We start from the raw sequence: 24,978 nt of genomic DNA, 5'->3' as shown, positions 1-24,978 counted from the left end.
GTGGGCCAAAATTGGGGTCAAACGGTTTAGGTGTTTAGAGGACAGACAGACATTCAATTTTTTTTAAGTAGATTTTCTTAGCCCCTGTCCATCCTGGATTTTTACTTTTCACCTGAGTTCTCCTTTTAAAGGGGAACTCCAGGTAGAGGTAAAGTGAAACTTTTGCAGAAGCATAAAGCATTACTTAACTATCCCAGTTTTGAACTACCAGTTTTGGGTGGGAGGGGGGTTGTTCTGTTTTCTGCACTTCCTGGTACACAGTACACAGTTGTACACAGTACTACAGGAATGCAATGCTTTCCCTCTGTTCACCACAGTTTCCCCCCCCCCCCCCCCACCCCCCCCGTGCATATTCCCCACCCAAAGCTGTTGCAGAACATCCAGGCTGTGTTCACACATTGCAATTTTATTGTGTTACTGAATTTTCAGTAATTTATGATTTCAATGTGGACCCACACAGCACACTGTATTCTCTACCTGTAACACCACACAGCAGGCTGTGTTCTCTACCTGTAACGCTGATATTGGAATAAAGTAAAGAACTTTTTGAATTTCTTTTCATTTCCACGCACATATGATCAAGCATTTGTTATCTTTGAAGTTTAGCCCCACAATAAGGCTCTGATCCTCTCTGCCGTTTAGCATCATTTACTTGTTACTGCATCATTTTTGTGAATACGCTGCAGTACTGCAATGACACTCCCAACATGTGTGAACACAGCCCTAATTTCACTGCACATGTCTGCACAATTAAAGAAATCAGTGCAACACCTGCTTCTGGCCATTCAGAGAGTATGTCAGAAGTGATATTAAAGTGAGTGTAAAAGATGTAATAGTGGGCGATGACTGTGATGATGTGGAAGCATTATGGGTACAACTACAGAAGGAGGTAAAGAGTGAAAAAATTATTCTTGGTGTAATCTATAGACCCCCCAACATTACTGAGGGGGATAGATGGTCAGTTGAATAGACAAATAGAGCGGGCTGCCCGGAAGGGGACAGTAGTGGTAATGGGGGACCTCAACTACCCAGATATAGATTGGGGTCACGGTTCAGCTAAAACAACAAAGGGGAGGGAATTTCTTAACCTCCTGCAGGATAATTTTCTTGGCCATTTTGTGGAGGAGCCAACTAGAAGTGATGCCTTGTTGGATCTGGTTATTTCTAACAACGCTGAGCTGGTTGGGGATGTCACAGGTGAACACCTGGGTAATAGTGACCACAATATAGTGACTTTTAGCTTAAAGTGTAGAAAAGAAAAACCTGTTGGCAAAAACTCTTAATTTTAAAAGTGCCAATTTTCCTGGATTAAGGGCTGAATTTCAGGGCATAGACTGGGAGCGGCTGCTGTCACATACTAATACAGCTAATAAATGGGAAATCTTCAAATCCACATTAAATAACTGTACTGCCAAATATATTCCTATGGGTAACAAATATAAACTGTTAAAATCCAATCCCACATGGCTTACAACCGAGGTTAGAAGGGCTATAAATGAGAAAAAAGGGCATTCAAAAAATATAAATCAGAGGGGTCAGCTGTAGCATTTAAACATTACAAAGAAGTCAACAAAACCTGTAAAAATGTAATAAAAGCAGCAAGAATTCACAATGAAAGGCAGGTAGCTATAGATAGCAAAAGTAACCCCAAAAAATTCTTCAAATATATTAATGCAAAAAAAACAAGGTCAGAGCATGTAGGACCCCTAAATAATGGCGACGGGGAATTAATAACTGGGGATCAGGAGAAAGCTGAGTTACTTAATGGGTTCTTCAGTTCTGAGAAGAGGATGGAGCTGTGGTGGGTGGGGCCAGTGCTGATAACTCATGTAATGTACTGAACTGGTTTACTATAGATCTGGTCCAAGATAAATTAAATAAACTCAATGTTACCAAAGCTCCAGGGCCTGATGGATTACACCCCAGAGTTCTTAGGGAACTCAGTTCTGTAATTTCTCTACCCTTGTATGAAATATTCTTGATTCTTTGCTCACTGGTATTGTGCCGAGGGACTGGCGTAAGGCAAATGTAGTGCGGATCTTCAAAAAGGGCTCTCGAACTTCCCCAGGTAACTATAGACCTGTAAGCTTAACGTCCATTGTGGGGAAACTATTTGAGGGGCTTATAAGGGACTACATCTAGGAATATGTAGTTGCTAATAGTATTATAGGTGATAACCAGCATGGTTTTACTAAGGACAGAAGCTGTCAAACCAACCTAATATGTTTCTATGAAGAGGTAAGTAGAAGCCTGGATGGCGGCGCGGCTGTGGATATCGTGTACCTGGATTTTGCAAAATGGTTTGACACAGTTCCTCATGGACGTCTGATGGGTAAGTTAAAGTCTATCGGTTTGAAAAATTTATGTGTAACTGGATTGAAAACTGGCTTAATAATCGTACCCAGAGAGTGGTGGTCAATGATTCCTACTCCCAATGGTCCCCGGTAATAAGTGGTGTACCCCAAGGGTCAGTACTGGGCCCTCTTCTGTTTAACTTGTTTATTAATGATATTGAGAATGGAATTAACAGCAATGTTTCTATCTTTGCAGATGACACCAAGCTTTGTAGTACAGTACAGTCTATGGAGGATGTGCAGATGTTACAGGATGACTTAGACACACTGAGTGTTTGGGCGTCCACTTGGCAAATGAGGTTCAATGTGGATAAATGTAAAGTTATGCACCTGGGTACTAATAACCCACATGCATCATATGTCCTGGGGGGAGTTACTCTGAGAGAGTCGCTGATGGAGAAGGATCTGGGTGTACTTGTAGATAATAGACTACAGAACAGCACACAATGTCAGTCAGCTGCTTCTAAGGCCAGCAGGATATTGTCATGCATTAAAACAGGCATGGACTCACGGGACAGGGATATAATATTACCGCTTTATAAAGCTTTGGTGCGCCCTCATCTGGAGTATGCCGTCCAGTTTTGGAACCCGATTCATAAAAAGGATGTTCTAGAGCTGGAGAGGGTACAAAGACGGGAACTAATCTAATAAGGGGAATGGAGCATCTTAGTTATGAGGAGAGATTAAAAGAATTACATTTGTTTAGTCTGGAGAAAAGACGTTTAAGGGGAGATATGATTAATTTATTTAAATATATAAATGGCCCCTACAAGAAATATGGGGAAAAGATGTTCCAGGTAAAACCCCCTCAAAGGACAAGGGGGCACTGCCTCCGCCTCGAGAAAAAAAGGTTCAATCTCCAGAGGCAACAAGCCTTCTTTACCATGAGAACTGTGAATCTGTGGAGCAGTCTACCACAGGATCTGGTCACAGCAACAACAGTAGAGGGCTTCAAAACCGCCCTAGACAAGTTCTTAGACCAAAATAATATAAATGCATATGTATAGAACCTATCACCCCTTCCCTGTATCCATCCCCTCCTTGGTTGAACTTGATGGACATGTGTCTTTTTTCAACCGTATTAACTATGTAACTCAGGGGATTAGGGGAACCAGCCAAGCCTCCTGGGACATCACGCCCTGTCCCCTGTCTGCATCAGCCTGATCTCAGCAAACACACAATGTGAGACAGAGGCATGGAATATTTGTCTCCTAAGGGGGGATAGCAGAAGCAGCAGGAGACAATTTGGATTTGCACAGAGGCCATTAGTCTTCCCCTCCTGGATTTCTATCAGCTACCAGTGTGGCAGAACCGTACAGATACGGTAATACATTATATAGACACATATTTAACTTTTAATAAAAAACAAGGTTTTCTTATCCGGAGTTCCCCTTTAAAGGTGTTGTCCAGGATTAGAAAAAAGAGGGGGTAAATAGAAGTTAGTATATTGCATACAAAGTCACTGTGTGGGGGGGAGGGGGTTAGAGGAAGAGCCATTCCATATGGCCTATTTAGGGGTAAAATGAAAGCTGTTTTCTGACCCTGTTGAAGCACAGCTCACCGCCTGGCTACTGTTCACACACCACACCACACTGCCTGAATTTGTTTCACTTGTTGCTGTTCAGCTTTGCCTCTATGAGGCAGGAAAACCACAATGTAGGCATCCAGATTTTGCACCTTTAGGGTACAAACCCACACACCGTATACACAGCAGATACGCAACAAAAACGCAGATTTGATGCTGTGTTCAGTTAGATCTAATCTGCTGCGTATTTGTTGCGTATTTGCTGCGTATCGCAGCAGTAAATAAGCTGCGTATACGGTGTGTGGGTTTGTACCCTTAAAGTGACTGTACCACCAGGCCCAGGCTGAAGCAGTGGAGGCGGGCCGACCCATCCTTAGTGGGAGGAAACCCCCGCCCCTCCATGATAGGGTTCCATTGATTCTAACAGTCACATCATGGAGGGGTGGAGTTTCTTCCCACTGGGGGTGGGTCGGCCCGCTTCCAGTGCTTCAGCCTGGGCCTGGTGGTACAGTCACTTTAACAATATCTGAGAACTATACAATATCTTTCTCTTAGTACTGTTTAAAATAGTTTTTCTGAGACTTGAATCTATGCATTTTGCTGGTGAATCTATTCTCTGTAAATGTTTGCCATGACCCCCTGCCTACTCTTCCCCTCTCCCCTGCCCATTCATGTGTATTGTGTGAATGGTTGTGAACCGTAAACGGTTGACCCTGTCAAATGTCTGCTAGGTTTGATCACTGAGGCTTCTTTCTGTCTGGCAAAGCTTGTTTCTTAGGTCTCTTTCTTTACCTGATCTTCAACTCAGTGGCACATCAAGGTGTCACCAAAACTATAATGGAATAATACTCATCTGTATAATATAGCATTCAGATTTTTTTTTTTAATGAATGTAATTTCCTCTGCAGATTGACTCAAATTGGCTAATACATCCCAGGTGGGCACACATTCAGTAGCTTATGCTTTGGACTGGCAGTAGATGGCACCAGAGCATTTAATCATGGATGTGCAACCAGTATGCAGAGCTGTAGGCGAGACCCTGTAGTGTGTTACATTAGGTTTCTGTTTACTTCAATAAAAAGAAACTTTGGCCTAATTTACTGTAAAGCATGACAGGCATGGATTCCACTCAGTCAGCCAGATAGTTATGGTCTTTAATACCAAATGTTTTACTATCCTTAGCACATAGTAACAGATCTAGGTGTTTGCTGTGACATCCCACACCTTTCTTTATGGCTATACCTTACTTACAGATTAGTTAGTGTATGTAAAAGAAAAATAATACATTGTGTATATGGTAGACAGAAAGAGCAGTGGGAGAACAGATAAGCCATTTACTTGTGGCATTGTATGCATACTGAATGAAAATACTGCGGTATCTATGCTCTCACTCAAAGGGATTACTGCTGTATTCAAGATCAGTGTGAGACAGATCCCAGATACATTAATATACATGAACGAGTGGCATATCAGAACAGGTACAACTCCTGCTTCCCAACAAGGAATCACTGCAGCTTCTACTGAATAGAGAATGCAGTATATATAAAATACCCCAAAATAAAATGAACACTGTTCTCTATAGTAAAGCTTACTGTATGCTGGTGGTTTGTACCCATATAGGTAAGATAAGACTGAAGAAGCAACTTTAGGTTATTTTGGGCATAACATATCTGAACTCATTATACAAAGCAGAATTAGAGGGTTACTGTTTGGTCTAAATATATGTCGATAAACATCTTTATTAAGAACATTTAGCGAAAACTGGGAGGCGCTAAGGTGGACGGGGGAGCAGAGCGGCACACTTCCCCGGCAGGCATATGGCAGCACACCTCCCGGCAGGCATAGGGTGGCCAGGGAGCAGAGTGGCACTCCTCCCGGCAGGCATACGGCGTTGGGGAGGACGGGAAGCAGAGTTGACAGGCGGGAGGAGCAGGAGGCATATTGCGGGGCGGACAGGGAGCAGATCTGCACACCTACCGGCAGGTGGACGGGGAGCGGAACAGGAGGGGAAATGAGCGGAACGGGGAGCAGAAAGGAGGCGGATGGGGGGCAGAGCGGACAGGCTGGGGGGGGAGCAGAGAGGCAATACGGTAAGCAAATTCTATGTCGCAGGGGGAAATGATACAGGTTATTCCATCATTTCCCTGAAAGGGGTCAGTGATTTGATCAATTCTCTAGAGAAATGATGGAACGGTCATTTCATCATTTCCCGGGATTTAATCCCTGATTCTATAATTTCACTGCAACATATACATTTTTGTTCCATTATCCGAAAACTGATTATTTATTGTTTTATTAGTAATGCACGGAGAGGTATACTAAATAATAGATGCTTCTTTATCATGTTAATGATATATTCCCCAGACTCTCAAGAAAATCAACAGTTCAGGTAGATGAGTTAACAAAAAAGAATTTAGAATTAGGTCATGGGAATTTTTGGAATGATTTCAGTATTGAGACGGGTCTTGTTTGGGTGTACAGTGTAAGATCCTGATCATAGACCCAGAAAACTCAGGACGACTGGTCACCATAACAGTCCAGCAGCTACAGAAGGATAGATTACCTCTGTGTATGGTAAAAAAGGTGCTGTTATTGCACAGAGAAAATGAACCAGGTGGTGTGGTCGTACTCCTCTCCTGGATGTAGAAGAGCTTTTGGGAACTGTGGCTGTAAAAAAAACAAAAAAAAACATGCATTTACATTGTTACTACGGTTTACCTACCCAATCTTTAGATTCATTATGTTAAGATGCATTACTGGGCTGCCAAGGCAACCATATGACCCCCAGCAAGTTCTGTGCACAAACCCTATTGTAGTCAATAGAACCTACCAGGAGTCAGACAGCTGCCTCTACAATACGAGTAATACGTGTTAGGGCCGTATTACACAACCTGATGATCTGCTAGATCGGCGCTTGATTGCTGAGCCTATTAGATTGCTCGATAATTGTGCAGCAAGGGCTGTATATATATCATTAGCAATGTCCCTGCAGCCCTTGCCTTACATGTAAATTAATAAACATAACACATAGTTGTTCATGCTCCCCAATGTGCTTTTTGTTTCTGCACACAGCTGCCAGAGGCGCTTTTGAGTCTGTCTCTGAAGTGACAGGCCGCCCAACCATTCACGGACCAAGACAAGACAGCGCTGATTGGCTGAGCGGTCTGTCACTTCAGAGACTGAGTGAAGCAGAGATTTCCTATGGCCATTGGACTTATCTCCACTTGCAGTATTTGCATATTAAGCGTGCAGACGAGCCGTGGCCAGATCTCCATGGCAGGATTGGTAGTGGTACACGCTGAAAGGGGTATGTCCAGGGGTGGGGTGGGTCCAGGGGGATGCCTGGGGTGACAGGTTCCCTTTAGGATTTTAATCTGTATCTATGAAGGACTAAATAGGGTTCAGGAGGAAAATGTTTTTAGAAAAAAATTGACCGGAAGAACAGGGGGACACAGTCAGAGGTTAGTTGAGAGAAAGATCAGAAGCAACGTGAGAAAATACTTTATTGAAAGAGTTGTAGATACTTGGAACAAACTTCCAGCAGATGTGGTAGGTAAATCTAGAATAACAGAATAAAACATGCCTGGGATAAACATATACTGTATCTATCCTAAGATAATAAGAAAGGCAATACTAAAAGGGCAGACTAGATGGATCAAGTGGTCTTTTTCTGTTGACAATCTTCTATGTTTATTATATGGAGTGATAATCTGCCAAATAGACCTTATTCAGCAGATTATCACTTTCATTCCTGATCCGATGGGAGCTGAAATCTAGAGGAACACTTTCCAAATTAAGAACACTCATGGCCTATCCTGTGGCTATCCAATTGTGGTGGGCTTACTCTTCGCACCCCTACTCATCATCCATTTGAAGCAGCCTCTTTATTTACAACAGTTATTGCAGATAGGTCCTATTTACTATGGGTGTGAGGCATCAATAAATATATCTCAGCAAGCAGGAGTCAAGTTAATTAGTTTATATGAATAAGCTCTGTTTACATTGTTAGAGAGGGGTATTCTGCTCAGTTAGAACAAAAGCTATTCTTTCCTCTCTATGCTCCCCCTTGTGTCCTTCTGTGTCATCTTCAGTCCCCGGCTGAACTTTCCCACTGGAAGTGGAGGCAGGATCATCCAGCCAAAGACCCAAATAGGATGCAGGGGAAGAGGTATGAATACACTACAGTATTTTATATGTTCTGTGCTTGGGCAGCGACATATTGAAAGTTAATTCTGAGCAGAATACACCTTTAACTTTATCTGCAATTCTGTCTAAATTGACTGTCTGGGCTTTGCCATGTGTATGACAATTTTTTTTTTAAATCACCAGGGCGGGCCGGGCTGCGGGTGCGCAATCGCAAAACGATTTTCCGTACGATATATCATACCGTCTAAACGCTGATCGTTATAAAAAAAAAATCGTTACTTCGAAATCGTTAATCGTGCGATCGGGCCAATTATCGCTCCGTGTAAACTTAGCATTAAGGTCCGTTTACACAGAAAGATTATCTGACAGATTATCTGCCAAAGATTTGAAGCCAAAGCCAGGAATGGATTTGAAAAGAGCAGAAATCTCAGGCGTTCCTTTATGACCTGATCTCTGTTTATAGTCTGTTCCTGGCTTTGGCTTCAAATCTTTGTCAGATAATCTTTCAGATAATCTTTCTGTGTAAATGGACCCTTAGCTAGGCAGGCATTTCCTTCAGGAACACAACATCAAGAAAGTAGTGACTAGCAGGGTTACTTTTTATTATGAAAGTGCCTAATTTCCACTTTAAGATTCTTTTTTTATGCAGAGAATATCACTTTAACTAGGGAAAATTATCAGAATTAGTGCAAAGTTAAAGGGGTTATCCAGCGCTACAAAAACATGGCCACTTTCCCCCAACTGTTGTCTCTAGTTTGGGTGGGGTTTTGAAAGTAAATGGAGCTTAATTGCAAACTGCACCTGAACTGGAGACAACAGTTGGGGTAAAAGTGGCCATGTTTTTGTATAACCCCTTTAATCACATCATTGGCCCAAGACACCCAACAGATGCCAGCTCACATGATTGTTTTATTAGGAACTGTTCTTCTTTTGCTAAGCTATTGTTCTGATATCTCCCTCACTGTGTCCACACATAGTAGGCAACAACAATCACATACACACAATCAAATATATAGTGTTGTGTCAATTAAGCTCCAGTATTTATTTCCTGCTGTTTTAGATCACTTGTTATAGAGGGAACAGTGCCCCCAGCCTCATTAGCTACAAAGACATTAGGAAACATAACAGGAACCTTTTTTTATGGATTATGGAATTCCCAGTGACATTTGTCATCTATTCTTTGGAAACACGATCAATGTTTAACCATTTCCCTAACGTCATTTATTACTACATTGTAGACAGGCTTGGACTGGCCCGCAGGGGAATCCCCCGGTGGGCCCTACCCATTGGTGGGCGGGCCCCTGAGCAGTAGGTCTGCATCCCTGTTTAGCAGCTTCAGGATGACATATAATCCCCCAGTTAGTTTCATAGGATTTCACCTTTCAAGAAACTTAAGTGGACGGCTGTGCTGTTTGCATAGAGCAGGGATGGGGAACCTTCGACCCTACATCAGTTGCAAAACTACAACTCCCATCTTGCCTAGACAGCTCCTATACACTAGAACAGAGCTGGGAAACCTTCGGCCTTCCAGCTGTTGCACAACAACAATTCCCATCATGCCTTCGGCTGTCCAGGTCCCCATCCCTAGCATCGTCATGCTAGGGATGGGGACCTGGAGTGTCTCAACAGTTACTCACCATCATCCCTAGAGTGTCTCACCAGTTACTAACAGTGAGCGAGCATTGCCGGTCACATACACAGCACTGTCCTGTGAAATATATAGTAATGTAATGTGAAAAGTTTGGCGCTGGGTATATCTGGTGTATATAGGGTGGGCCCCTAGAATAAAATATTCCCTGGTGGGTCAAGGTACCCCAGTCCGACACTGATTGTATATGTAGGTGATGCATTCCTTTAGGGAAGTTCTATCTGTCTGGCAAATATGGCAATAATGTCAAAGTGGACAAATATGGACAAATTATATAGTTTATATTAATAAACTGACCTTATTTACTGCATCAGGCCATGCTTGAGTCTCAAGGCAAAATCCAGAATGCTTTGGATACACTGCACCACCTTTTCCCTTAAGGGATCCATCCAAAAAATTTGCAGTGTAGAACTGGACTCCAGGTTGGGTTGTACGGACAGTGAGCACTCTACCACTTGGCTTGTGATACACTCTGTCATACATAAATAAAAAAAAAAATTAGCTCTTATAGATATTTGGTTCACGTTAACATGATCTGCACCAAAATCCACAAAAGAGAAATCTGCACAATTTGGTGTAAATATTGTGCTGCAGATTCTGGTATGGATTCCACTGAGGATAGTCTGCAGCATGTCCACCCTGTGTGAACATACCCAAATATTGTGAATACCCCCAGTATTTTGAATAAGATTTTTATAAATTTCTTTCACACATTATGAATAAAATCGGCAGACAATGCGCAACAGTATTAACCTTCGATGTGATGTAAATCCACAGCAAATCAATTCCTTCTGCGAACCCACTGCAGATTTTCATCATTGACCACAATAGGAAAGTCGAGCTCTGCACTAAATCTGCAGTGCTGCTGATGGTCAAAAACATAGACTGTTATTTCCTAAATTAACAAATCCGCAATATCTGCAGCGGCAAACATACAACAAATCCAGATAATTTGGTACAGACTTTGGCACATAAAAACATTTATATAAAAACATTTTATTCCTACCTCTGCCCGCTCCTGCAGTGTCTCTGTGTCCCCAGCTGACCGCAGGGGACCCGGAGGGATAGGAATAAGATGTTTATTATGTTTTATATGAGGGCAGCACTATATAAAAAGTTGTGCTGGAGTATCCATTTAAGGCTATGTTCCCACACAGTATAATAAAAGCAAAATACTGTTGCAAAATAAGAAAAGTATGCTACATTAACGTCTACAATGAAGACAGACATTTTTCCATAGACTTTAATGTAGCACATTACCAGATATGAAAACGTGTAGATTTTATTTTCCTTATCTTACCTATGTATTTTGCGTGTATTTTACTGTATGCGAACCATTCCTTATAGTACATGTGGGTACACTGCAGAGGACCTGATCTGTATGAACGCATCCTATCAGAGATGTGCAAAGTTTAAGTATGCGAACGTTCACAATTTGATTACCAATGGCTGAAGAAGTTGGATGCAGCCCCAAGGCTGCCTGAAAAACATGGATACAGTTGGAGATTTATCAAACATGGCGTAAATTGAAACTGGCTCAGTTGCCCCTAGCAACCAATCAGATTTCACCTATCATTTTCCAAAGGTCTGTGAGGAATGAAAGGTGGAATCTGATTGGTTGCTAGGGGCAACTAAGCCAGATTCACTTTACACCATGTTTGATAAATCTCCAGAGACTTTATTCATGTATTCCAGGACTCCATAGGGCCGCATCCAATTTCTTCAGCCTCCGGTATTCAAATGCAGAGTGCTGGAGCTTGGTTGAACCAGAGCGTGCTTAGGTTCTCTCATCTCTAATCCTAAGAGTCCTATTACCGGCTTAATCATAAAGTGTAAACGAGCGCCGATCTGCTAGATCGGTGCTTGTATAGTGAGCAATTATACGGGCCGACTATCAGGCAGCAAGGGCTGCACGGACATTGTTAGCAATGTCCGTGCAGCCCTAGCCTTTAGTGTAAAATAATAAAGTATTCAGTGCAGAGACTGGACCAGATAGGAACAGAAGACTACAGAGACTGGGAAAGGCCTGAGGACACCAGGGAATGTGTTATGCTAAGTTAATACAGTACTTTATTATTTTATACTACAATCTTCAGCCACGCATCACTATTACACATAGCTATGGATGCCCAGGGGACAATTACTTTAGGTTCTGACCTAAAGGCACGATCAGCTGATGATGGTTGTCGTTGACTGATCGTTGTCTTATTACATGGACCGATAATCGGTCCAATTAGGACAATTATCGCTCCGTTTAATAGGGCCCTAACTTTTTTTTTTTTTAAAGCACAACCAAGACAAATACTTTTTCTTACCTTGTACAATAGTCTTGCTTGTCAGTCATGTTCAAGCAAAAGTTGTGATCAAATCCATTTCCTTCTAATTTGGCAAGCTGACCTCCAAGGTCAACAGGCTTCCGTAAGTCAAAGCTGGTTCCTTTAACTGGCACAATCTCTCCTGTAAGAGTCAACAGACATAGGAATAAAGTTACTGCGGATTGCATGATGACAGTGCAGTTATATTCAGTGATTCACAAGTGACGTCTTCTTTGACTGACATGAGGTACCCTGTGTGACCCCATATAGTAGTTAGTTAATTCTACGCTCCCATAGAGTAGTTCCCCAATACAGTAGTAAACCCCTCCATACAGTGGTTAGGCTTCCTTTATATATTCATATAGTAGTGAAGTCACTTTAAGTCCCCATATAGCAGTTAGGCTTACTGTGTGCATACATATAGTGATTAGCGCCCCCCCCCCCCTGTGCATCCATATAATAGATAGGCCTCTCTGTGCAGGTAGGTCCCCAGTAGATAGTATCCCCCATGTAGCTTGAGCCCTCCCCCCATTGTTAGCCCTCCCAGTAAATAGTTACCCACATGTAGGTAATCCCCCTGTAGATAACCCCCTCTCTAATACATAAAAACAAAAAAGAAATCTCAAGTACAGTGGTGCTATTGAACAGAGAGGCCTCTTGTGAACACAGGCATAATGCTGCTTGCTGCCATAGGGGTGACTGGCACAAAATCATGTGAAAAGCATTTTTAAATTGCAGCAAAAAAAAAAAAAAAACAATATGAAGACAATATGTGAAAGTAGCATCTAGGATTGGAGAATAACAAGAGCCTAGCACCTGTGAAGGTCTACAAAATAACAGGGTCACAGCTGCAGAAGTAACAGATTTCAGCTTTGAAAAGTCAGCATAAAAAAGCAATACACAAACATTCACATATCGATGGCTTTATATTCACGCACCTGAATGAATCAGGTTGTCGAGCAGAAGGAAACCACGTTTGTTATCTAGCACTGGCTTCCTGTAAAGTGCATGATGCAATCCGGGCTTGCTTGCTGTTCTTGCACACGGCAGAGGTGCAACCTTGTTTTATTGTGGTTAATGTAATGGAAAAACTACCAAGTCTCCCTTATAGCAGTCTTTTCTACTGCTACCAAATACAATGTAATGGCCCTTCATTTTTTTTTTTTGTTACCAATGGTAATAACATAAACTTCCCTGTATGCATTCACACATGATGGTAATGGTGCATGAGAAAGCATTACCACACTGCACAGGATCCATTTTCATGTTTCTACATGATCTTTTTAGTTCTGCAATTTTTCTTAATGTGAGCGAAGAAACCACAACAAAGAGATGGCACAAAACCACAAATTAGATATGCTAAAGGAGAAAAAAAATAAAAATCGGGGTTTGTGATATACCTCAGATTTTTTTTATGCATGAGAAAAATTATATGAGGCTCAACCACTTATATTATGGAGGCATCCTCTTCTAGGAGCATGGCAGATATATAATGGTGACACATAGGGGGTGACACACTAGGTAACTACTGGTCAGTAATATGTATCTACATGGACTCTTCATGGCACTTTATTTTTTATCAATATTTGTGAACAGGCCAGATTATGTGTGACTTTTTTTTTCACCTTTGTACTATAAATAAATATTCACTATAATGATCTACAGTGGACTGTTCTACCAGTAATACAAGTGGTCAAATTTTTTAAACAACTAAACACTTCTAGGCTGGGTTCACACTACGTATATTTCAGTCAGTATTGTGGTGCTCATATTGCAACCAAAACCAGGAGTGGATTGAAAACACAGAAAGGCTCTGTTCACACAATGCTGAAATTGAGTGGATGGCCGCCATTTAATGGCAAATATTTGCTGTTATTTTAAAAACGGCTGTTGTATTGAAATAATGGCCGTTATTTACTGTTATATGGCGGCCATCCACTCAATTTCAACATTGTGTGAACAGATCCTTTCTGTGTTTTTAATCCACTCCTGGTTTTGGTTGCAATATGAGGACCACAATACTGACTGAAATATACGTAGTGTGAACCCAGCCTAATATTGCTTGTTGTGTATATGTGTTTCTAGTGTGGAAAAAAAAAAAGAGTCCTAATATCTGGCATCTAAACACTAAAGTTTTATGCCATGCTTACTCTGCATGTAAAATACAGCTGTAAGAAATATGGAATTATGCATGGCGCTATATGTTAACTACCGTGTTTTATTTTTTTCTAGGGCCTATTTTTGGGGTAGGTACTATTTTGAAAGAAACATAGTATGGTCCTACATTGTAGCCCCACTCTATACGGCAGTTAGATGCTATACTGTATGTCCCACTGTCGTTAGGTTCCTACACTGTAAGTTCCCCTGTAGTTAGACCTCTATACAGTACACCTCTCTCCCCCTTTGTAGTTTTTTTCCCCATACTGTATACATCCCCCCTCTGCAGTAAGGCCCCCATACTGTATACCTCCCCTCCCCCTCTGCAGTAAGGCCCCCATACTGTATACCTACCCTCCCACTCTGCAGTAAAGCCCCCATACAGTATACCTCCCTCCCCCCTCTGCAGTAAGGCCCCCATACTGTAAACATCCCCCCTCTGCAGTAAGGCCCCCATACTGTATACATCCCCCCTCTGCAGTAAGGCCCCCATACAGTATACATCCCCCCCTCTGCAGTAAGGCCCCCATACTGTATACCTCCCTCCTCTGCAGTAAGGCCCCCACACTGAATACCTCCCTCCTCTCCAGTAAGGCCCCCATACTGTATACATCCCTTGTCTGCGATATGGCCCCCATACTGTATACATCCGTCCTCTGCAATAAGACCCCTCCTCTGCAGTAAGCCCCCCCCCCCCCCCATACTGTATACCTCTATCCTCTTTAGGTAGTACCCATATTGTATGCATCTTCCCTTTGCAGGTAGTCCTCATACTTTATACCTCCCTCCCCCTCTGTAATTGGCTTACATAACCGCTGTACCCCCAAATTCAGTGTCCCCCACTGTGCATCTTCTTACCCCTCCTGCCTCCCTTGTGGATTGTGTTGAGCAGGTGGGGCGGAGCACAACAAGTCTGACGCTGGTTAGCTGATGCTCAGCCACCCAATGTCAGGCAATAGGTCAGCTGACCTAACTAACTTTGGAGCTTATTTTGGAGGGTATGTCTTATTTTCAGAAAAAAAACCTGGTCGGATGGAGGTAAGTGTTTGATTATGGAGGGGTACGACTGCAGGGAACCCTAGGATGTTGAAAATAAATGCAGTCATTCTCAATAGGAACTGAGCTGTAAGTTATGGTGGGGCAACCCCTTTAAGCATCATATATCTGCACCACACAGAATCCAAAATACACTTATGTGTATGACTCCTTATAGTAAGTAACAAAGCAGCAACTGCAAAAGTAAAGAAAATCTTGTGTTACGCTCTGGTCTCTCATACAGGATGTAACTCTGAATCAGCACAAGATAGCAATGTACATTACTCAGCATTTTATGAATTTACTGTATATTTTAACTTTGAGGTGGTATAGAAGATAAACCTTTAATACATTGTGTGAAGTCGTACCTGTTGGTATCATGTTGTCATTGACAGGAAGATAGTGCTCGGCGTCAATAGAAATTTCATGGTCATATATGTTTTCCGACCCCTTAAAAAAATGTAATTACTTAAAACAAAGAAAGCCAAACAAGTATACAACAGTGCTAACACCAGTACACCGACTAACCCCACAGTATAAGTGTATTTAGCTAGTACTGAGCCAAATAAGCTTGTGTGCCTGACATCTAAGGCTTTATTCACACGTCAGAATACTTTCGTGGAGGTTACAGGGGTAACGTCCACAAAAAATGCGGATCCCATTTACTTCTATTGGTATGTCTGTGCTGCAATTACGGTATGCATTAGGACATGTCCTTTTGTTACAGCACGGATCATGGACCTACAAAACTTGTAAATGTGTGAATAGGCATATAGAAAACAATGTGATATAAATCAATTACGGACAAATTTTCAGAAGGTGTGAATGAGGCCTAAGCCTTTATTCTATTGGTATGTCTGTCAAGGACATGTTCTCTTGGTGACACGTATCATGCCTAATGCCTCATGTTTAGTGATTTTTCAGGTCCGCTGTTTTTACTCTGTGATCCATGAAAAATGGTTTATAATTGCATCTGTCGTGCATTCGCATCTGCAAAAATGTTAAAATTAAAAAAAAACTGGTAAAATTACCTAGTTTGCTTAGAATTGATCAATGTTTTTTCAGAAAATAGAAAAATAGAAAATACCAATAAAAGTCTATGTGACATCCTTAATGTCCATGATCCTATAGACTTCTATTGACTAATCTGTACCTTAAAGGGGTAGCGTGGCCGGCCGAACCGCTTCATCCGTCCCTCGTGCTGGCCCCTCTCTGCCGCGTCATAACTGTGCTCAGCCGCGATTGGCTGTGCACAGTTATGCTCAGCCAATCGTGGCTGAGCAGTTCATGATGCGGCAGGGGGGGGGCGGCATGAGGGACGGATGGAGCGGTTTGGTCGGCCGCCCGAAGATGACATTATTGTCCCAAGATGGTGGGCGGGGGTCGACACGAATCAGGTGAGTATAGTGCATCACACTCCTGGGGGTGGCGTGGGTGGGGGGAAACACGGGGAAGGGGGCCATTCACATACATAACATACATTACAAAGTTGTATAACTTTGTAATGTGTGTTATTTTGTGAATAATTGTTTAGCGCCGCACTTCCCCTTTAATCACAGAACATTTTGCAAATCCAAGCGGAATGTGTGAATAGCACAATAAAAATCAATGGGCAATAAGCTGCTCCCTGATTGGGGATCTGCAATTACGGAAAACTTTGAAGGACGTGTGAATAGGGACTAAGGGATACTAAATGCAACTTATATTCAAAACAAAACAAATGGCACATCTCAGGATAGCTGTATGAAATGATCCATATGCAATATATGATGCCGTTACCTGTCCCGCCAAATTAAAATAAGAATGGTTTGTTAGATTGATGGGTGTGGTCTTACTGGTCCGAGCCTTATAGTTTATAGCCAGTTCACTGCCAATAAGCGTGTATGTCACCCAGACTTCTAGTTCACCAGGGTACCCTTCTTCTCCATCAGCACTTGTATACGAGAACTGAACACCATTTTCAATCACCTTAGGTTTCCACAGCACCTGCGACATAACATCCATAAAATCTTAATGTAATGTAAAAGCCAAATATACTGCATTTAGGTATGCTGTTAAACTCCATATCAAAAACCACTCTCTCACTATCTATCTATCTATCTATCTATATATATATATTTATATATAAATGCTACAGATCAGTATTCTATATTATGCTTCATGCAAGGCTTGATGAGTCTGTATCAAAGATGTACGTAGGATAAAGGCCATGTGGCTACCATAGCCTATAGCAACCAATCTGAGCTCAGCTTCCTTTTCAAAAAATGAAAGCTGAGCTGTGATTGGTTGCTACAAGCAAATCAGCCAGTTTTAGTCTCCTATGACTTAAGTGCTTGTACGCGTAAAAAAAAAACATCTAAAAATAAATGTCAAACTTTGCAAATGTGGTACCAATAAAAACTACAGTTAACACAAACAAATGAGCCCTGACACCGCACCATAGGTGGGCAAAATAAAAAAAAAAAGTTATAGGGATTAGAACTAGTGTTGAGCAGACCTGTCGAGCCCTTCAGGTTTGGCAACGTTTTCCGAACCCAAATTCTTGGGAGTTTGATTCCCCAAGTTGGATGCCGCGGCTCGGCAGGTCTGCTCAACACTAGTTAGAACATGGCAATGCACAGTTATTCAGAAGTTTTTATAGTAAAAGAAACATCACATCTACATCACTACAACAGTGCATCTGGTATCTTACTGCAGTAGCCAACATGAACCGCAGTTTGTAACAGCATTTCTGTAATGTTTTTCCATGGATTCCTGTAGTCAGAGCACGTTGTATATCTCAGCTGCAGTGCTGCAAGCTGTTCTCACATGTAAACCCCATTCCCTAGAGGAGACTAATGCTTCAATGTGTCGCACTGCTCTGCACAAGTCATGGCTCTTTGCTCATTTAGGTCACTTTATATTTATTGCCCTGAAAATATTACTAGAATGATCGGCAGATAGGAGGCTCATAGTTTTGCATGTACACATCTTTACACTCAATGAGAGTGTGCATCTATGTATATAATGTATAACAGTCTGTGTATAATGCTCACTGCCTGTAAATGCAATAAAATGATTTAAGGGGAAATCTATCTAAAAAAAAAAAAAAACATTTTCTGACATGACGTCAGGCCAGGAGCATGGACCCTCGGTAAAAAAGCGTACAATGTACATGCCTGAAATGTACAATGAATTTACCATTTTAAAGCTTATCAGAAGACATTGTACAATCTTTATGACATATCTTACTTTTAATGAATGCATCACTTATAGAGTCATCTATGACCGATCTGTAAAAGCCAGTTAATTGCAATGCAGTAGCAATACAATGTTCTATGTAAATGTCAGATGATCAGAAAAAGTTTGCAATAGCTTTATAAACTCAATTGATGCACATCTTTAACCCCTTAAGGTCTGAGCCAATTTTCATTTTTACACTTTTATTTTTTCCTCGTGTTTAAAAGGCCATATTGCGTGTATTTTTTTCACCTACAGACCCACACTGGCCCTTATTTTTTGCATCACTAATAGAGATGAGCGAACCGGGTTCGGGTTCGAATGGATCGGCATTTGATTAGCGGTGGCTGCTAAAGTTTGATAAAGCTCTAAGGTTGTCTGGAAAACATGGATACAGCCAATGACTATATCCATGATTTCCACATAGCCTTAGGGCTTTATCCAACTTCAGCAGCCACCGCTAATCAAATGCCGAAAGTTTGGGTTCAGATGGACTCGAGCATGCTCCAGGTTCGCTCATCTCTAGTCACTAATTATACTTTGCAATGAAAGACTTAATTTTTGTATAAAAACAAGCTGCAAAACTGGAAAAAAATGTATATGTGTGGTGAAATTGAAAAAAAAAATGCAATTTTTTTTTATTTATTTTTTTTTGTATTTACGCCAATCTCGCTATGGTAAAACTGACATGTTATATATGTTCCTCAAGTTGTTACGATTACAACGATATGTAACTTGCATAGCTTTTATTTTATTTGACAGCTCGTAAAAATCTTTTAAAAAGTGCTGTTATCCTTGGGGCTGTGTGATGTGTCATTTTTTTGGGGGGGGGGATTTGTTCTTTCTGTCCTCTCCAATCGTACCTTGTTAATGTATATGTGACTTTTTGATCACTTTTTATTACAATTTTTCTATATTTGATGCGACCAAAAAAAGCGAAATTTTGCACTTTGGAATTTGTTGCACTTACGCAGTTTACCATCCGAGATCAGGGATGGGATAATTTAATATTTCGGGCAATTACGAATGTGGCGATACCAAATATGTTTATTTTTCTCTTTCTCTAATTTTTTTTATTAAATGGAAAAAGAGGGGTGATTTGGACTTATTAGGGGAGGGGATTTTTTTATTAAGAAAAACAAAAACTTAAAAAAAAAAAAAAACTTTCACATTAATTAGAAGCCCCCTAGGGGACTTCTATATACACAGCACTGATCTCCAATTGACATCAATGCTGTGTATATAATAGAGCACTGATCCAATGGATCGGCGCCCTATTACTCTGGTCTGCTGCAGACCAGATTTATAGAATACTGAACCAGGATTAGCGTCATTCCGACGCTGAGGTCCAGCCGTGACAGCTGCATTTTAATGTCCCAATTAGCGGGCGCGGCAATCACCCGCACCAGCTAATAGCCGCAGTCCTGGGCTGCAGAAAGCAGCCGGGATCGTTGCGGTTCAGAGGGGGGGACGTGGCGTGGTCCCGCTCTGAACTCTCCTAATGGCGCCATGACGTATTAGATACGTCATGGGTTGTTAAGGGGCTATCCGGGTAACAAAAACAATATTCTAAACAATCCCTCTTCCCAATACCACCCAATGTCTAATATATATTTATAACCTATCTTGCACCCTTCCCCTGTTTTTTTTCTCATTTTTATCCACTCTGGAAGTGTAAAATCCTCTACTCAGGGTCCAATCAAACCACACTCAGTTCCCTCTTCCTCCCGTTTTTTTCACAGAACTGGAAAATGTTAAAACATAACCTTTAATTAGATATAGTCTAAAATACACTCTTATCAGTATCAACAAAAAATATTAGGTTAGGGCGTACACTATTTAGGGGTCATAACAGGGCTCGCAGCCCCCTCCCGCCCTCCCTCTTGTTACCATCCACTGCTCCCTGTCTCCCTCCTACTAGCCCACACACTTATGCATACCTCCCGCAGGGCTACTCCAGTGTAGATGTATATGTTACCTTGCACACCCTACTTGGGGCTTTTTTCTCTATCATGGTGATTGTTTGAGCACGAGAAATTTTTTTGTATCATTTGTGGCATCATCTTTGGTTGGCATTTTGATTACCCAATTTTTGTTATTGGGCCGATTATACAAAGTTACGGCCTGACTATCATAGACCGCCTTGATATCATTAGATTTTATATTTATATTTTTGTTGGTACTGATAAGGCTAGGTTCACACTGCGTTTTCAGCATCCGTTTAACGGATCTGTTTTTTGCAAAAAACAGATTGCAAAAAACGGATGCATGTGTGTGCATCAGTTTATGATCCGTTTTTCCATTGACTTCCATTATAAAAGAAAAAACGGATCCAAACGGATGCGTTTTGTTTTTTTTACGCACAATAAAGTACTGTTGACACTACTTTTTTGACCGTTAAAAAAAAACGGATCCGTTAAACGGATGCTGAAAACGGAGTGTGAACCTAGCCTAAGAGTGTATTTTAGACTACATCTAATTAAAGGTTATGTTTTAAAATTTTACAGTTCTGTGAAAAAATATTGCTCTATCCTGATTCGGGCTGTGATAACCCTCTTCCTCCCTCCCGTTGTAGTCACAGGACATGTTCTCTCTCTGGGGGCCAGGTTACCTGTCTATTGACTTGGTCTGGATGTCTGGATGGAACTAGAATGTTTTCGTTAACAGTCAGCAAGCAGATATCTAAACCTGCACTACACCCCCCACCTCCGGTAAACAGATGCCCATTATACAGCATATAGCTACACATTGCGCGCGTCAGCTCTGCTACATCATCAGCTAGTATAGAATACATATTAGGGTGAAAATCAGTGGTAAAAAAACAGTCATGTGTTTACTGTGCAATAGCAGTGACAGCAGTGGGCAGGAAAGAAAACTAAGAAGGCGAGTACACAAATGGGCCAGTTAGGGAGATGCATGATGGGAAATGAAGTTTCCTATCTTGGTTATAGATCAGGAATGGCAGCAGCTAGAAAGACAGGAGACGGCTCAAAATACTCAGGGGGATAACCCCTTTAACAAGCCAGTGATTTAAACATATAAACACATAGGGGTTCAGCACATCCTGATACAATGCTAAGCGCAGTGAACAGGTTAAAGAACCTAAATTATCCTCAAAAGGAATGTGTCACGTTATGATCTATGGGTATAGTGATACACAGAAAGAAAGAATAAATCTTGTTCTCCCGGAGGTTTCCAGATTGAGACACATATGGTGTTCTTTGGATCTTAACTGTCTTGGAACCCATAAGGAGAAATCTTCATTTTTCAGATAGTGGCAGATGGACTTGTAAGTGAAAGGATCAGAGGTAAGCGTTTTCTTACAATCTATCAGAGATTACTAAATGTGTATAATAAAACTATAGAATCATACACTCAAAGATATAAAAGGTTCTTTCGTTTATCTTTCCCACATAACGTTCATCAGGTTTGTGGATATATTCCATTACATGGATGGAAATTCCTGAAGCGAAAGGTTGACTGAAGTTTCTTGACCACAGTAATTTGGTATACGTAAAGAATTCGGGGAAGATCAATTCATATTGACAGTCGTTGTACACAAATATCTCTTCCCGCATGGAGTGTCCACAAATCAGGTATATGTTATACAGCAGATCAACACTCACTACAAAGCTACACACCCACCCATTTTCCATGCACTTTATGTGTTAAAAAGTTTTGCCTAATCATCAAATTGTTCAGTCTATTTATATCGTATGAGCTCAACAACCCTGGATACGTGTGACTTAAATGCTTATTTATATAAATAGAGGTGGTTTAGTGAATGGGATGCTGCGCTAAGCCTAAAATAGTACCATCTCCCCGAGTGATTCAGCAGAGTAATAATCATAGGCTTGTACCACACAGAAAATCTTGTGGACGGTTATACCACAGACGATCAGCTAACTATATAGAGTCACAGATCTGATGTTTCCAATAATGAAACGTAACATACATATCCAAAAAAACATATACTGTGACAAAATTAAAGGGGTACTCCAGCAATTTTTTTTTTCTTTCAAGTCAACTGGTGTCAGAAAGTTATATAGATTTGTATTTTACTTCTATTTAAAAATCTCAGGTCTTCCAGTACTTATCAGCTGCTGTATGTCCTGCAAGAAGTGGTGTTTTCTTTCCAGTTTGAAACAGTGCTCTGCCACCTCTGTCCATGAAAGGAACAGTCCAAAGCAGTAGCAAATCCCAATAGAAAACCTCTACTGCTCTAAACAGTTCTTGTCACAGACAAACAGCACTGAAAAATATCTGTGTCAGTCAAAAAATATACTTGATCTTCCAAATGAACAATCAATGGTTTCAAAAGCATAGATCTTACCAATCAAATCAGATGTATTCCTCACAGGGGTACTATGGACTGTAGAATGCTACATGGCATGAGTAAAGAGGTATTTATATGCAAGTACTGGGAGCAGTGCTATCCCTAGATCCACCCTAATGGCAGTGCCTACTAGCCAACTATCCAAAAGTCATTTTTCGGATAAGGAAAAAGACAAACCAACATCTGCCATACAGTATTTTACAGTCTAACCAGTGTTAGTACGATAGTCTATGGTAATTATATCAACCGCCCTCGACTCCACCGATCAATGCTTATTATGCCATCTTTTTATTTCATGAAAATAACATAGTAACATAGTTAATAAGGTTGAAAGAAGAAAAAGAGTCCATCAGGTTCAACCTAGGGAAACCTTATTGGGCCGATACCGGCGAAGGTGAAAATTCCCATGAGGCAGATGACAATTGCCCCATCACAGGGAGAAAATTCCTTCTCAACTTTAATGGCAACCAGAATAATCCCTGGATCAACGTATCACCGGAAATCTAATGCCCATAACTTGTAATATTATATTTTTCAAGAAAAGCATCCAGGCCTCCCTTGAACTTATTTAATGAATCAGCCATGACAACATCATGTGGAAGAGAGTTTTATAGTCTCATTGTTCATACAGTAAAGAATCTGCGTCTGTGCTGATGGGGAAATCTTCTTTCCTCTAGACGTAGAGGATGCCCCGTTGTCATGGTTACAGACCTAGGAGTAAAACTATCACTACAAAGATCTCTGTACTGTCCATTCATATATTTGTACATTGTGATCAGATCGCCCCTAAGACATCTTTTTTCTAGCGTAAATAACCCCAAGCTTGATAACCTGTCTTGGTACTGTAACCCACCCATTCCCTTAAAGGAGAAGTCCAGCGAAAAGTTTTATTAAAGTATTGTATTGCCCCCCAAAAGTTATACAAATTACCAATATACACTTATTACGGAAAATGCTTATAAAGTGCTTTTTCCCTGCACTTACCACTGCATCAAGGCTTCACTTCCTGGATAAAATGGTGATGTCACGACCCAACTCCCAGAGCTGTGCGGGCTGTGGCTGCTGGAGAGGATGATGACAGGGGGACACTGAGGGACACAGGGCACTGGAGGGACACTGAGCATCCCCCTGCCATCATCCTCTCCAGCAGCCACAGCCCGCACAGCTCTGGGAGTTGGGTCGTGACATCACCATTTTATCCAGGAAGTGAAGCTTTGATGCAGTGGTAAGTGCAGGGAAAAAATCACGTTATAAGCATTTCCTGTAATAAGTGTATATTGGTAATTTGTATAACTTTTGAGGGGCAATACAATACTTTAATAAAAATGTTCACCGGATTTCTCCTTTAATGACCTTTGTTGCCCTCCTCTGCACCCGCTCCAGTTCAACTGTGTCCTTCTTATATGCTGGTGCCAAAAACTGTACACAGTATTCCATATGTGGTCTGACCAGTGATTTTTAAAGAGGCAAAACTATGTTCTCATCTTTGGCATCTATGCCTCTTTTGATGCATCCCATTATTTTATTAGCCTTGGCAGCTGCAGCTTGTCACTGATCACTAAAGTTGAGTTTACTGTCCACCAATACCCCCAGGTCCTTTTCAGAAGTAGTTTTACCCAGTGTTTTATTATTTACCACATAACTGTACTTATTGTTTCTACGGCCCAAATGCATAACCATACATTTATCCACATTAAACGTCATTTGCCATTTCTCCGCCCAGGCCTCCAGCTTCTCCAAATCCCTCTGTAATATGATATTATCCTCCTCTGTGCTGATTACTTTACCCAGTTTAGTATCATCTGCAAAAATGGAGATTCTAATCTGTAGCCCCTCTACAAGGTCATTAATAAAAATATTAAAAATAAGTGGACCCAACACTGACCCCCTGTGGTACCCCACTAGTAACTAAAACCCAATCTGAATATGTTCCATCAAAAAAAGTATTATTGACAAGCATAGAAACTTTGTAGGCACGTTTTTTTTACACCTTATTACATTTCAACAATACCAGTATACCCAATCACGAGATGTTTTGGTCACTCGGACCTTTGTCAACGTGGTATACTGTGGTTAAAAAAAGAGGCAATATAGTGCCTATAGAGTAACCTGTAACATCAGTGGGATGTGTATCAGATGGAAGACGGCACTCCGGCCAACATCTAATACACATCCCACTGGCAATGGTTGTTAGAGATGACAGGAACTAAGGTGAGAGATCGGCCAGCTTTTAAGGGGTGTTG

The 24,978-nt window shown here is 41.3% G+C and overlaps 1 protein-coding gene across 1 annotated transcript in view; it reads right to left on the bottom strand.

Annotated features, from left to right (window-relative positions):
* Positions 1–6,144: 6,144 nt before the first annotated feature.
* The window catches only part of GALM (galactose mutarotase), a 35,096-nt gene continuing 16,262 nt past the window's right edge, over positions 6,145–24,978 (bottom strand). Inside the window, exons 4-8 of the mRNA XM_069955037.1 lie at positions 16,960–17,166; positions 15,549–15,630; positions 11,989–12,130; positions 9,971–10,145; positions 6,145–6,546 (exon numbers count right to left, since the gene is read on the bottom strand). Of these exons, the coding sequence (XP_069811138.1) occupies positions 6,469–6,546; positions 9,971–10,145; positions 11,989–12,130; positions 15,549–15,630; positions 16,960–17,166 (684 nt within the window). The 3' untranslated portion in view covers positions 6,145–6,468. The remainder of the gene's footprint in view (positions 6,547–9,970; positions 10,146–11,988; positions 12,131–15,548; positions 15,631–16,959; positions 17,167–24,978) is intronic.

Source organism: Dendropsophus ebraccatus, chromosome 15, assembly GCF_027789765.1.
Source record: "Dendropsophus ebraccatus isolate aDenEbr1 chromosome 15, aDenEbr1.pat, whole genome shotgun sequence".
Lineage (NCBI taxonomy): Eukaryota > Metazoa > Chordata > Amphibia > Anura > Hylidae > Dendropsophus > Dendropsophus ebraccatus.
This window is presented reverse-complemented; position numbering and strand designations above follow the sequence as displayed.